This window comes from Mus musculus, chromosome 5 (genome assembly GCF_000001635.26).
Source record: "Mus musculus strain C57BL/6J chromosome 5, GRCm38.p6 C57BL/6J".
In the NCBI taxonomy this organism is placed as follows: domain Eukaryota; kingdom Metazoa; phylum Chordata; class Mammalia; order Rodentia; family Muridae; genus Mus; species Mus musculus.
In genome coordinates this window covers 117379023-117394059 of record NC_000071.6, presented here as the reverse complement: position 1 = coordinate 117394059, position 15037 = coordinate 117379023, and the positions used below count along the sequence as shown (strand labels likewise).

At 49.7% G+C, this 15037-nt stretch overlaps 1 protein-coding gene and 1 long non-coding RNA gene across 2 annotated transcripts; one reads left to right on the top strand and one right to left on the bottom strand.

Moving 5' to 3' along the window:
• Window positions 1-2599: 2599 nt before the first annotated feature.
• On the bottom strand, window positions 2600-4938 carry Gm15728 (predicted gene 15728). The gene is made up of 2 exons (NR_166496.1): window positions 4775-4938; window positions 2600-3906 (listed from the first exon to the last, which is right to left on the bottom strand). It is a non-coding gene; the product is annotated as a predicted gene 15728 (long non-coding RNA).
• A 98-nt stretch (window positions 4939-5036) lies between these two features.
• Window positions 5037-14915, top strand: Rfc5 (replication factor C (activator 1) 5). Its single transcript, NM_028128.1, has 11 exons — window positions 5037-5143; window positions 6127-6191; window positions 7202-7338; window positions 8593-8672; window positions 9456-9529; window positions 10506-10665; window positions 11200-11281; window positions 11595-11724; window positions 12147-12224; window positions 13239-13293; window positions 14154-14915. Exons 1-11 carry the CDS (start codon window positions 5082-5084, stop codon window positions 14248-14250), a joined length of 1020 nt encoding a protein of 339 aa, NP_082404.1. The 5' UTR covers window positions 5037-5081; the 3' UTR covers window positions 14251-14915.
• The last annotated feature ends 122 nt before the right edge of the window (window positions 14916-15037 follow it).

Below are 15037 nucleotides of genomic sequence, written 5' to 3'. Positions count from 1 at the left end.
TTAGTTCTCAGAGGGCTGGTTATCGTGATGGGGAGTATGGCAGCAGACAGGCATAGTGCCGGAGCAGGTTTTGGGAAGGATTAGAAGGTGTGGTGTAAGCATATATTTTTTGCAACCTACTTTTTTTTAAAAAGATTTATTTATTTATTTATTTACTATATATTGTTCTCAATGCATATGTGACTACACACCAGGAGAGGGCATGTGGGTGCTGGGAATTGAACTCAGAACCTCTGGAAAAGCAGCTGGGACTTTTGACCTCTGAGCCATCTCTCCAGCCTGAAACCTACTTTTAATAAGGGTTCAACCTCTCCTCTAGCCCATCAACCAGCAAAGCTAGTAGAAAAGTTATTAGGAAGTGGACTTGTTCAGCAATAGTTCTTTGGGAGTGAGTTTGATCTTCTTTCTCAGCAGTTCAGGCCTGTAGCAAACACCAAATATGACTCAGCAGCTGCAGACCAGTCCTCTAGGCAGGCAGGCAGACACTGAAAGAACCTAGTGGGGAAACCCCCCACTCAATTCCCAATTCGGTGCACACCCAAGGAATCATGAGAGACCGTCTTGATGCAAACACACAAGGTAGTTTAATGACGGAGCTCCGCACCGACAAGTATCTCACACAGGAGACAACGTTTGTCGGCCACGTGGCTCGAAAGCTAGGGGTTTTTATAGAAAAGGATCTGGGGTTTGGGGAGGAATTGGCGTGGTTTCACATGATTGGTTCATTTAAACATCAGCAGACTGTATGTGCAGATTGAGGTAACAGCAGAGCATCTGGTTAACATTTAACCCATGTCAGAAGGGCAGGAGATAGGGAGGCGTCAGGGCAGTCAGGACATGTCATTCTCTTTAACTTTATGGCCAAGCAGCCTCAGGAATGTCTTAACAATGGGCCTGTCTGGGCATGTCCTGGCCTGCTCCACAATGTTCTCAGCTCCAGGCTTCTAAGCTCACAAACAACTCTTTGGACTAATTGCCATGAGTTGCATGGATCACTGGTCTTACATTTCATTTTCTTTCAACACCAGGCAGGAACCAGCAGTTATAGTCCAGTCCTTCTGCAGGCAGATACCAGGCACAAACCAGGAGCTATAGTTCAATTCTGAGGAAACAGAAAGGTTCACCAACTGGCCTGAGGCAAGGCAGCAGAAGCAGCAAGCTAACTCTGGAACCTCACGAACAGTTCTTTGGCGAGTTTCTCTCAATGGCGGCATTACCACAAGTTGAGCTCAACAATGGTATGTAAGGCAAACCAATACATGCGTGTCCTTAGTGAAGAATAAATAGCGAGGCGGAGCAAACCAAACCAACATTCAGTGCTCCTCTCCCACTGTCTGTGGGGTCATATATACTCCTTCATCACAGGTCCTTTCTTGAGTCTGTTATATCCAAACACCCTTTCAACCATGTCTGCCCCAGCAAAACATTCTTTCACCTGGGTCTACTTCAGGAAAGCATTTGTTCATGTGTCTGCTTTAGCAAGACATCCTTTTACCTATGAGCCCCAACAAAACATCATTTGATATAGCTAACTTTCCAAAGAAACTACAAGTTTCCACTTCAGTGTGGCCATGTTGGTGGAGGTGTGTCACTGGACTTGAAGAGATCAGCTCAGGATCTCCTCTGGAGGGGAGAGGCTCTTTATATTCCTCAGAAAGACCACAGGGGGAATGGAACTATTGGCCACCTGCAGATAAGGGAAGCATTTGCTACCTAGGTGGTCCCTAAGGACCAGTTTAAAAGTCACACTGCATTGGGGTGTGGTGGCACATGCCTTTAATTACAGCACTTGGGAGGCAGAGGCAGGTGGATTTCTGAGTTCGAGGCCCGCCTGGTCTACAAAGTGAGTTCCAGGACAGCCAGGGCTACACAGAGAAACCCTCTCTCGAAAAAAGAAAAAAAAAAAAAGTCACACTGCTTTGCCAATCACATTGTGTCTAGTTGCTGATGCTCTATTCTGCCCTTGGAAACTGTATAAAAACTCACCAAACAGGCTGCCTGGGGGTACCACCTCTCCTTCGGGTGCAGGATGGAACAATAAACTCCTCTTGCTTTTGCATCGATCCCTGGCTCCACGTGGTTAGGGTCCCTGGTGGCTAAGGTTCAGTGGAGTCTTACAGACATGGTCTTTGAGATTGCAAAAGCTCCCAGAATCCATTTCCAGGTCGTTTGCTCTCCCCAACCCCCACTTATGGTTGGTGTCTCAAATGCAAAGTCTCAGCTGCTGCTCCAGTGTTGTGTCTGCCCGCTGCCTTGCTCCCAACTGTGACAGCCATGGAGTCACCCTCTGCAACTGTAATCAAGCTAAATGCTTTCTTTCTTTTTTTTTTTCCAGACCTGAGGACTGAACCCAGGGCCTTGTGCTTGCTAGGCAAGCGCTCTACCATTGAGCTAAATCCCCAACCCCACTAAATGGCTAAATGCTTTCTTATGCTAGTTGACTTGGCATGGTTTTTCTTCTTAGCAATAGAAAAGTAACCAAGACAGCCAAGCCTCCTAATCCTTTTCAAACAGTTCTACCAACTGGGGACAAAGTATTCAAGTAGATGAGCCTGTGGGGGCCACTCTCATGGAAACCACCACACCAACCCTTTCTTTCTTTTTTAAAAAGATTTATTTATTATGTGTACAGTGTTCCGCCTGCATGTATACCTACATGTCAGAAGGGGGCACCAGCTCCTATTCCAGATGGTTGTGAGCCACCATGTGGTTGCTGGGAATTGAACTCAGGGCCTCTGGAACAGCAGACAGTGCTCTTATGCTCTGAGCCATCTCTCCAGCCCAAAGTTTTGTTTGAGATGGAAAAAATATATATATATGAGAGAAAGAAAAGGTGAGCAGAGAGTGGCAGGAGGGAGGGAGTGTGGCATGTCCCCAATGTGTTAGCTATGTGGCTGTGTTGATCCCTCACAGCCATCCCTGTTATCAGTGTAGTGCACTGTGGCACTGTATCCTGTGCTTGCCACAGAGAGAAGTTATCATCAAAATCACCCCTGAGCCAAGTCAGGAGCATGGCATGTTAGTGATCTAAAGAACCAGTATTCACTCAAGTTGGCCTACAGAGGAAGCAGAGAGGCGGGGTACTGTCATCCTTGGAGTGCCATCTGATCTCCTTCTTCTGTGATGTGTTCTGTTTTGATTGAGACAGGGTCTCCTTTATTGCAGTGTTGATAAAAATCCCTTGTGTGCTGATAGCATTCCATGGGAGGGGGCATAAATGATGTCTACCCCTCCACCTAAGATTCCAGTGACAAACCGGGGCATGAGTCTACTGCCATACTTCATTTGGGGGAACCAATGAATTTATTGGGCTTCCTTACAGAGCATAGGTGAGGAGTACCTACAGGAGAGTGGGTTCTCCTTCCTCCAGAGATGGGATGGTACCAGAAAAGATTTGGCCAGTGGACAGCAGCTGGGCAGTGGTGGCACACGCCTTTGATCCCAGCACTTGGGAGGCAGAGGCAGGCAGATCTCTGAGTTCGAGGCCAGCCTAGAGAAAAAAAAAAAAAAAAAGATTTGGCCAACAGGGTAAGGGTTTTCCCATAGCTGCTTAGATAAAGACCTCTCTCCTAGTCTTTCTTAATCTGAGTACTCTAGTCTCCTCCCCCCACCCCTGCCCTCCAGGCAAGCCATGTGCAATTAAGGCAGAGTTGCACACAATAAATTATAGGGAGCCAGTGGATACTCAGGTGAGGGTCTTCCGTGAGGGGATGTAAACGGTCAAAAAGTCCAGCTAAGGTAATTCTTTTGTAAGTGGACACAGCTGAACTCCCCCAGATGGCAGCTGCTTGACTCCAAAGGTAGTTAAGTACACCACCAGGCTGGCCATGAGCTGGATATGCAGTCAAGGATGATCTTGCGATTCAAACGGCCAAGCTTGACAGCTAAGTTCGATTCCCAGGACGTCTGCATAAGAAAGAAGACCAACTCTTGAAAATTGATGCACATGGCCTCCACATGTGCAGCGAGGCACACACAAATTAATTAAAGTTAGTTTTCTTTCGAGTTTTTAAGACAGGGTCTCACTATGTAGCCCTAGCTGTCCTAGAGGCCACTCTGTAGACCTTGAACTCACAGAGATCCATCTGCTTCTGCCTCCCAAGTACTCGAATTAAAGGCATACCTGGCTCAAAGTAAAAGCTAAAGATGAAAATAAAATTGGTCACCAGGCAAACGGTGAAGCTCACATTTAATTAATCCCTGCACTTGGGAGGTAGAGGCAGGTGGATCTCTGGGTTTGAGGCTAACCTGGCCTACAGAGTGAGCTTCAGGATAGCCAAAGATACAGAGAGAAACCCTGTCTCAAAACTAATCAAATAAATAAATAAACAAACAAACAAATAAATAAATAAAATTGGTCTGTAATCCTCTTACTGTAGGAGAAAATGCATTTGTGTGTATAAAACACAAATGTTTGTATGTATTTATATGAATATATGTATGCATGTATGTGTATATATGTAACTGTATTTATGTGTATATATGATTGAATGTGTATGTTCTGTGTGTATATATATGTGTGTGATATACATGTATATGTGAGTATATATGTATGCATGTATGTATGTATGTATGCGTATTAACTGTGTATTTGTGTATACTTGTGTGTATGTATCTGTATGTGTATGTGAGTGCAGGCGTATATCTGTTTATATGTATGTGAATGGGGATGTATGTATATGTATATTTGTAACTGTGTGCATACCTGTATATGTACGTGTGTCTCTGTGTGTGTGTTGCTGGTTATGGAACCGAGGTTGCACTGACCACACACCTTGCTGCTCCTTGCGGCTTGCCCCTGCACTGACAGGATCGGGCCCTGGTGAGGCCCGCGGTGGCTCTGGCTTCAGCGCGCGGTCACCCTGGACCTCGTGCGAGGAGGCTGAGACAGCCGACTCAGGCGGTAACTCCGCTGCAGGCCGGCGCCTAGGGTTACCTAGCAACCAGCACCTTAGCAACGGGGAGGAGGCGGGCCGGGGGACGGAAGCCGGAAGCCGGAGGCGAAGCCTCGCGAGGGTTGGTTTGCGCGCGGACTCCGAGTGCGGCGGGTCAGTGGCAGGGACCCGCAGCATCTGTCAGTCATGACGGCGGCCGCGCCTTCGCAGCAGCGGCCCGCGGCGGCCCGGGCCCGGAACCTGCCCTGGTAGGAGCGGCCCCACATCCCGCTTCCCGCTCTTCCTCCTAGGAGCTTTGCAGATCCTTCCCCGCTCCCGGCCTTGGCGCCGCAGCCGCTCCTCCGCTTCCATACCTGAACGGGCTCTGAGCTCAGCTTAGCCATCCTCGGGGTCCTCGAGCATCGCCTCTGCGCTCCGATGACCCTAATAAATTGATCCTGGGTTTCTTTAGAAAGGTTCCGAGGACGGAGGAGTGGGTAGGCTTGGTTGGATTCGAACTCGTGTCCGAATTCAGCGCTTGCACTCTATCCCCTCTTTATTTGCGGGGGAGGGACCGTAGCAGCGCACCCTGGTGGAGGTCAGAGGACAACTTGCAGGGACCTGATCTTCCACCCAGGGCCCCAGCGCCTGCATTCTGAATGGCCCTACAGCACCTTAGCGGTGTTTTAAATGAAGCAAGCCTAGCCATGCTTTCATTTTCTTTTCTTCTGGTCTATCCTGAGGAGGAAGACTTGTCTCAGGCCACACGGTATTTAAATTCTCAGGACTGGAGTCACAGACCGTGTGGCCTTTTGAGTCTGGCTTCTCGAACTCAAGGGTTTTCTGTTCTGTAGCATGGTTCAGCACTCGATTCCCTCTTGAAAGCCACATCATAAGTGGATTGCCCGTTCTCTTGCTTATAGGTATTTGAGTATGAGTTCCGTTTGCGCAGTCTCAGCGCTGTTGGTGAGGGGCAAGGGGGAGCTGTCCTGCCCACTGGAGGATGTTAGCAACCTCCTGACTCCTACTCAACAGATGCTGCTAACACCCATTGCACAGTTAATACAGATAACTGGCCTGACCGATGTCCCCTGGGGGGACAGAACAACTCCTGGTTGTGAGAGCCAGTGCTCTGTTCAGACGCGAAGGGTTTCTCTTCCTCTGCTGCTTAGGATGTGAAGGGGCTTCTTTGCATGTAACAGAACATGGCTTGAGTATATAGATTGTAACTTAACGGTGAATCCTATTTCAGGGTTGAGAAGTACCGGCCACAGACCCTGGCCGATCTCATTTCTCACCAGGACATTCTGAGTACCAGTAAGTATCTGTCTGTTGCTGCTGTCCTTGTGGAGGGTTGGGTCCATTTCGTGATGACGATGTCTCTGCTGGGTGACCCTTAGAGGATGCTCTGAGCCTTTATAGAACCGGCCATGTGTCGCCTTCTCCATAGTGTACCAAACTGTCTCAAGATCTGTTTGGTTTTACTGTTTAGGTGTTTTGTTTACACATGAAAGTGTGTGCACCTTGTGTGCCTGGCTCCTCCAGAGGCCAGAAGAGGACCCTGGATCCTGTAGGCAGTTGTGAGCTGCTATGTAGGTGCTAGGAACCAAACCCAGATCCTCTGCAAGAGCACCCGGCTTAACTGAGGCACCTTCCCAATCCCCCCATGTCCCAAGAAGACAACACAGAAGAGGGATGGTTGATTTTGAAGAGGTTTTGGTTCACAGTGCTTGGCTCTGTTGACTCTAGACCCTTGGTGAGCACAACTTCGTGGCAGTGGGAGCACTCTGCTCCAAAGTGGACAGGAAGTAGAGAGCTAAAGGGGTGGGGGAGCAAGCAGTATGACCCTCAAAGGCACGAGTTTGGTGACCTGACTCCTCCAATGAGGCTGTGCCTCTAAACCAGTGGCTCTCAACCTTCCTAAAGATGTGGCCCTTTTAATACAGTTCCCCATGTTGTGGTGACCACCCCCCCCCACCATAAAATTATTTCATTGCTACTTAATAAATGGAATTTGGTACTGTTACAAATTATAATGTAAATAAATGTCTGATAGGCAGGGTATGTGTGCGATATGTAGCTCCTAAAAGTGTCGAGACAGGTTGAGAACTTCTGCTCTCAACTTAATAGACCCTCCCAAGATAGCTAGTGTGGAAGACAGATAGACAGACAGACAAACTGTGGTGTGACTTCAGGACTTCCCCTCCCTGTCTACTCCGACTAGGACACTGAAAAACTGAAGCATATCTGGATTTAGCATAACCAGGTCCTAAGGTGATTGTGTAGGACCCAGAGACTGACACATGTCACCCCTTCCTGTCCCTCAGTTCAGAAGTTCATCAGTGAAGACCGCCTGCCACACCTACTTCTCTATGGCCCTCCAGGGACAGGAAAGACATCCACCATCCTGGCCTGTGCCAAGCAACTGTACAAAGATAAAGAATTTGGCTCCATGGTCTTGGAGGTGAAGGAGACACTCTCACTCCACAACAGCTCAGACCTCCAGACACTTAACCTTTGTCCTTCTTTTATTCCCTGACCATCTGAGTCCTGGCTGTGTTTGACCAATGGGATCTTGTGTGTGTTTTGGGGGGAGTTGGGGGGTGTCAAAATGGGGGATACTGCTTAGACTTGCTAGGGCATTAACACCTGGCAGCCTCTACTTTCTGCGGGGCCAACTTAGAGGTTGTACCCTGCCCACACAGCCTGCTCTACCTGCCCACAGCTCTTGTTGAACCCCTTAAGATTTCGTGGTGATAATGAATACTGCATATCTCTTTAGTTTAGGCTAGTGGTTCTCAATCTTCCTAATGTTTCGACCTTTTAATACAGTTTGTTATGATGTGGTGACCCCCAACTATAAAATTATGTTCATTACTACTTCACAACTGTAATTTTGCTACTGTTATGAATTGTAGTACAGTTATCTGTTTTTTTGATAGTCTTAGGCAACCCGTGAAAAGGTCATTCGACACCCCTTGGGGTCAAAACCCACAGGTTGAGAACCACTGCTCGACAAACACCTTTAAAAATGTCTCTTCATCAGGATCTTCTTAGATTACTGCTCTGAGCCATGCTGTCTGTGAACTCTTGGGACCTTGGCTGACAACCTTAATACCCTTAGGTTACAAAAACCTAAATGCTGTATTTGAAAGAAAAGCATTTGAGGGACTGGAATGTAGCTTATTTGATAGAGTGCTCGCCTACTATGCACAAGGTCCTGGGTTTGATCCTTAGCATAATAAACAGACTATACACCTATAATCCCAGCATGCAGGAGGTGGAAGCAGGAAGGTCAGAAGTTCACGGTCATCTTAGGCTATGTGAGTTCAAGGCTAACTTGAATACAGAAGACCCACAATCAGAAGAAAAGCATTTGACTCAGGCAGTGGATCTGAAGCTTAGCCCCTTGCTGTCCAGAGTTCTTTCTTTGGCTTATTCAAAGCACAGTAGCCTGCAGGTGGTGAGAACTAAAGTTAACATCAATTGCTCACGGCAGAGGTCCTGGGTCAGGGTCACCAGGCCGTGTTTATTTCCTACATTTTTGTGGATGATCCTTTTAGGATGTTGTGTGATGGTATTGTGAGGCTGTGTACAGGGTTTTTGATGATTGTATCTTAGCTGTCATTAGACCTGAATGGCTGGCTGACACTTCCAGCCACTAGCTTGTAGCTGGCACAGGGTGTGACTGTCACAGCATCCTCTCTTCCTCCTGTAGCTGAATGCTTCTGACGACCGAGGGATCGATATTGTTCGGGGGCCAATCCTCAGCTTTGCCAGCACAAGGACAATCTTCAAGTAAGAATTACCTGTAGGATTTCTCTCCCTACAGGTCTTAGTGCGGGTTAGGAGGGACACAGCCTGGCTGTTCGGTCCCCCTTGGCTGGTATAAAGGGAAGAAGGGAACACCTGGACAGAAGCAGGGGTGGGCCAGCGTTTGAGAGGTGGGGATGCTGGGATAGAGGACTCCATGAGCCTTGGGCTCTGTGGGGGTCCTCAGCTGGGAGTCACATCCAGTACTGAATGAGCTGGTCTCAGTTTAAAACAGGGATAAGAGATAAGGAAGGAGGACTGACATGGAGCTCAGTTAGGCAAGGAGGAGGGCGGTGAGATGGTTCAGCGGGCTAAAGCACTTGCCACCAAGCCTGATGACCCAAGAGTTCAGTTCTTAGGACCCACATGGGGAAGGGGACAACTGATTCCCTCAAGTCATTCTGTGACCTCCTCCATATTTGTGATGTGATGTGGCATCGGCACACACACAAACACACACAGGAGTAAACAGGCTTGGGGGTGTGTGTAGCCCTGGGAACTGTTTGTGCTTGACCTACTCGCATCCCTGGATTCTAGTCCCCACAAGCAAGCAGCTGATCTAGGATACTGGGAGGAAGACTAACAACTCAGGGAGGGATTTACCTGCCACATCTAAGGGATGAAATTGACAGGCAGGTGTGGATGCAGTTATCAGCCTTCATCGGGGTCTGAGAAAGATGGACATGAGGTAGCCCAAGTGTGAAGATGGAGGCTCAGCCTGGTGTGGAAGGAAGCTGAGGGAACCTCCACATGCCTTTGTTCTCCTAGGAAAGGGTTTAAGCTTGTGATCCTGGACGAAGCCGACGCCATGACTCAGGATGCCCAGAACGCCTTGAGACGAGGTGAGGTTTGCTGCCCCATCTGACGGGTTGGCCAAGGAGTGTAGCAGGAGGGCCAGGGTTTGTGGGTATGAGATTACCTTCCCATCAGGAGGCACCTCTTAGTCCCAGTGATGCAGACAAGGCTGCCCGTAGCGCCCTCAGGACGGATAGCCTCTGTCATCTCATCCTCTAGGGCTGGCTTCTGTTCTGTGTTGGAAGTCTGTGGCATTCAGTGGAAATAAGGCTTACGCTCCTCATTCACTGTCAGATCCTCTGCCTTTGGTAAAAAGAAAAACCCATCAGGAAAGACTGAGTGTATGAGTGACTGTGGTACCGAGTGAGCCCTGTGTTTTCCTGTGGAGTGGGGCTGTAGCCACGCCTGTTAAAGACCCTTTGTGAGCAGCTCCCACTAACACTGTAAGGGAATCTGCTGGGAGGGAAGAACAGCTTCAGGAGCCTGGGGAGACGAGACCTGGGAGTGAGGAATAGGAAGTGGGTTGAGGGAATAGGATTTCTTCTGGTCCTAGAGTGCTGACATCCTTCAGCACCTTGTTCTGCTGAGTGACTGTCTGTGGGCAGATCTGTGTGGGGACACTGGTGCCCTGTGCATTCCTAAGTGCTGGCTGTTGCTCACTGACTGCTCCTAGACTTTCAGACATGGGCTGCAGGGAATTGTGCGAATATTGGACAAGACTGGGGTGCTAGTGTTGTGGCAGATGATAAAAAGATGCATTTGTGCATCTAATGGTACGTCTACTAGCTTTGCAAGCTGTGTGTGATGACTCGTGCCAGTACAAGTACTCCAGAAATGGAAGCAGGTAGATCGCCTGGAGTCTGAACCAGTGTGGGCTTCACAGAATGAGAGCTACACAGGATGGGGGTTAAGCTGAACCTGCCATGTCCCATAATACCCTCTACCCTACAGGCAGCTTTCTCACTTAGTATCATTAAGCCTTCCCTGGGTCCTCTTACGTGAAGTGTTTGGTTTCTCTCCCAGTGATTGAGAAGTTCACAGAAAACACCAGGTTCTGCCTCATCTGTAACTACCTGTCCAAGATCATCCCTGCCTTGCAGTCTCGGTGCACGAGGTTCCGATTTGGCCCTCTGACACCCGAGCTCATGGTCCCTCGACTGGAACATGTAGTACAAGAAGAGAAGTGAGTTTGCTTTACAAGAAGGAAGAGGGAGGGTTTGGGGAGTGAGCGGCAGGCAGGGAAAGCCCCGGCTGGGGCCTCCTGGCTGCTCGGGCCCTCGGTGTTCTGCCTCCTGAGCCCTTTTGATTGTTCTTGACCCCCACCTATATTCCTGCAGGCTGTCGCCTCTCTTTTGTCGTGGGAACTGACTGTTGCTGAGTCCTTTTGTACGTGCTGCCAGCTGGCTAGAAGGGAAGGCTCTGAGACATCCATTCTGGGTGATGAGATGCCCAGCTATATCCTCTTTCTTCCCAGAAATGTCTCTCGGCAGCCACTTCCTTAAAGCCTTGGTCCATAGTAAAGCTCTGGCTGGGGTCTGGCCACTCATGTGACACATGTTCCTAAGCACAAGTAGCTTAGATGTGCAGGAGAGTGCTGTCCCCTCCATTTTGGTGCTTTCCTTCCTTGAAGCTTCATCATTCAGGGCTCACGTGGTGGGTGAAGTCTGTGCTCTTGCAGAGGGGGCTTTAGTTAACTCTTCTGCCTGTTTCCTTTTAGTGTGGATATAAGTGAAGATGGAATGAAGGCCCTTGTCACTCTGTCCAGTGGGGACATGCGAAGGGCTTTGAACATCCTTCAGGTACAGTCACACTGCAGGCACTTAAACCATTGCTTCAAAATAGTTTTACAGGAAAGCCAGCCAGCTAGTCCACACGTTCATTCAGACTCCTAGTAAGATTCCCCTTGCCTGCACTAGCTCCCTGCCTGTGTGTTCTGATGGGAAGGCTCTGCGCTGCTCTAAGCTATGGGAGGGCGCCACATGCTGTAGTGTTCACAGCAGAGGGCAGCCCTTCCAGTGCACAGAGTTCAAGATTCCTTCCCACTGTGCTTGGCCTGTGCCTTGTCACTGCGGCAGGGCAGCTGCTGACAGCCCCTGGGCCCTCCTCCTGCAGAGTACCAATATGGCCTTTGGGAAGGTGACAGAGGAGACTGTCTACACCTGCACCGGACACCCACTCAAGACGGACATTGCCAATATACTGGACTGGATGCTCAATCAGGACTTCACCACTGCCTACAAAAGTATCCTTTTGGGCAACTGCTGCTAGGTTTAGGGCTCAGGGTGGCCAGAAGCCCAGGCTGCAGCCAGCACCTATACCTCCCAGGTGACAGGTGTCATCCCCAGGCAGAGTGCCCTTCTCCTCCTCAATGGCTGTCCGGAGCTTCCCCGTTCACAGTCTAAGCGGACTCACTGCCTTGTTGTGCAGTGAGATGAGAAGCTACAGGCGGCTGTGTTACCCTCTGAGCTGTCTGCTCTGCCAAGGCGGGGCTATCCCTTTTAGAAAAGCATGTTGAGGATCACATGGGGCGAGTTAGAATGGGGCCTGCTGCTACTGTCCTGGGATGAAGAGCCCAACTGCCAGGTCGCCACTAGGGGCTGGTGTGGAAGCCTCCCTGCAGCAGGTTCTGGAATGCTTCCCCTCCCCTTAGCTGCTCCTCCCCAGACATCATGGAGCTGAAGACTCTGAAGGGCTTGGCGCTGCATGACATCCTGACAGAGGTTCACTTGTTTGTACACAGAGGTAACTATGTGGAGCCGGGAGGAGGCACAGCTTTGGGATAGCTACAGAGTGTGACATCTTTGCCTCAGAGCAGAAACGGGAAGACAGTGACTGACCCTTAATCTTGAGCAGTTCTGAATGGCTCTGTCCAAAATCTTTGTAATATCTGTAACTGATAGGGTTAGTGGAAATGAGCCCGTGGAGGCTGTACTGTACATTTCATTCTCATTACAAGCTTCCCACACCAGGGATTGAACCCAGGGCCTTGCGCATGGGAGACATGTGGTCTACCACTGGGCTGTCTCCACTGAGCTTATTTCTGGGGTCCGTACCCAGGACTGATGCATCCTAGACATTCAGCAGACTCCAGCCTCTAAGTCACATTCTAAGATGCATCCCACAAAGGGGAAAAGATGTGTTCCTGCAAACTCGACAGTCTCCAGGAAGCTGCCTTTAAGTTCCTGCTTCCTGCTTCATTTCAGGGCTCAGTCTCAGCATAGGCAGAACCTGAGAATCACCCGAGATGATTCAGAGTGGGGAGGGGATGCCAGCCTTCGGAAGCTTTTGTCTCCCAGCCGCCACCTCCAAATGGAGAGGCTCTCAGGTCCCCAGTACTGTGAGCCTGTGTGGAATCTGTTGCTTAAGTTTGTCCTCAAAACTGGGTAACATGAGCTTTCTGGTTAGTGTATAGCTGTCACCCACTGTGGACAATGCTGACTTATTCATGTTCTATGACCACTGGGGATGGGGCCATGTATGTTTGTGGGGTCTTTATTGGTGGCATAGGAGATGGAACACTTCCTGAGCTGCCCCCAGCACGTGTGTGATAAAGAGCAGTGGCGCCCACACCACGATCAGCTCATCCGTCTCATGATCTGTATGCATGGGTCTGAGGGATGCTTGGGCTTGTCAGAAGTCGTGTGTGTGTGTGTGTGTGTGTGTGTGTGTGTGTGTATGTGTGTGTATGTGTGTGTGTGTGTGCGGCCCGCCCGCCCGCAAGGTAATCTCACTCATTTGATTCTGTTTTTCCCTCAGTTGACTTTCCATCTTCAGTTCGGATACACTTATTGACCAAAATGGCAGACATCGAGTGAGTGTGTTCCCAGTTTCAGTTCTTTGGCTGTCCCCTCTTCTTTGGCTGTCCCCTCTCCTGTTGTAAGCTCTTTAGTTTCAGCTTGTGTGCCATTCACACAAGTAGTGGGGTAGTGCCAACTGCACTGTGGAGCAGGCTGTGTGAGGATGATGAGCGCAGAGCGGTCCCTGCCTGAGCTGAGCTCCTGGCTCTCCTCACACCGGGCATGCAGGTCGTCTGGAGATGGCCAGCTACTCCACTTATTAAGGCAATGTGACATACAGGAGCCCAGTGGAGAAAAACAAACAGACTCAATTTTTCACTTTGCCCAGCTCAGTAAACACTGTCATTACTCCCCAGCGATTCTGGCAGCTGTCATTAAGTGGACAGCACACTGGGCTCCAACCAAATACTAGTATCACAAGCTCCAATAGGCTGTCACTTGCTCATGCAGGCAAAGTAGGTCATTTCCTATCACTGTGTTGGGAGTGACAAGTGACAAGATGAGCTGCTGGTGTCCTGCTTTACTGCCCTTCAGTGAACCTGCAGCTCTCTGCTGCAGTGCCACAGCCGAGGGGAATCTGCAGAGTTCCTTGTAGCAGTTCCTAAGCCTCCATCCTGTGCACCCTGCCCTGTCTGTCTGTAGAGGGCCGAGTGCAACTCAGAACCTGCTGGTGCTGGGTTTCTAATCCGGCCTCGGCAGCTTCAACCAAGAGAATGTTGGGGAGAAGAACGTTGGAGGACACAGACGGCAGTGCTAACCAGGGTGGGTCTGTCCGCTCCAGTGCCTCCATGGCAGGCCATAGCAGCTCCCACATTCTCACCCTTATAGGCAGGGCCTGGGTGCTTTATACTCAACTTGGGTTTGTTATTCCCAGGTACAGACTTTCTGTTGGCACCAGTGAGAAGATACAGCTGAGCTCCCTCATCGCCGCTTTTCAAGTCACCAGAGACCTGATAGTTGCAGAGGCCTAGAAGCTCTGAGGCCTGGCCCCTGGGTGACTGGAGGACAGAGGACATGCTGCCCTGGGCCACTGGATAAACCCAGTCACAGAAGTCTCTCTGCAGGCATTTAGGTACTGCTCTCTGTGGCTGTTTGGAGCAGGGATGGACAGGGCAACTTTAATCCATAATGATCGACACTGCTTGTCTTTATAGGGGAAACTACCCTGTCCCGTGGTGAGGGCTGCTTCAAAGTCTTTACTATCAGTCACTGGGATGACAAATTGGCTGCAGCTGAGTTGCGTCCTGTCTTCCAACTCTAAATGGGTGCTAGTAGGTTTCTAATCAAATATTTTATTACAAAATTTCAAAATCAGTCTTTTGCCCAAAGTGCTGACATGCCTATAACCTCAGGACCCAGGAGGCTGAGGCAGAATTGCCAGGCAGCTGCAGGTCAGCCTAGTGAGACAGACTCTGTCTCAGGAACAATGCAGTGGCCTTTCCCACTTTTAGAAGGCTTGCCAGCAGGTTCCAAATTCTATTGTGAAAATAGGAAAGAAACTACAACAGTTTGCCTTCAGACTGCACACCTCACTTGTTGGGGGGAATGGGGCACTGCAGACGTTCCTGCCGCACTGCTGGGCTGTGTTTTTACCAAGTCCTTCACAGGAAGAATAAAGCGTGTGTTCAGAGTTTAACCGTGCTGGGCTGTCTACCTGCATGTCTGTGTCACACTGTGTCACAGGGAACTCCTTAGAGACTATTCCTTCTAGGCCTTCAGACTGTTGTTACCTTGGGACCAGACTTCCCTTGGGCCGGA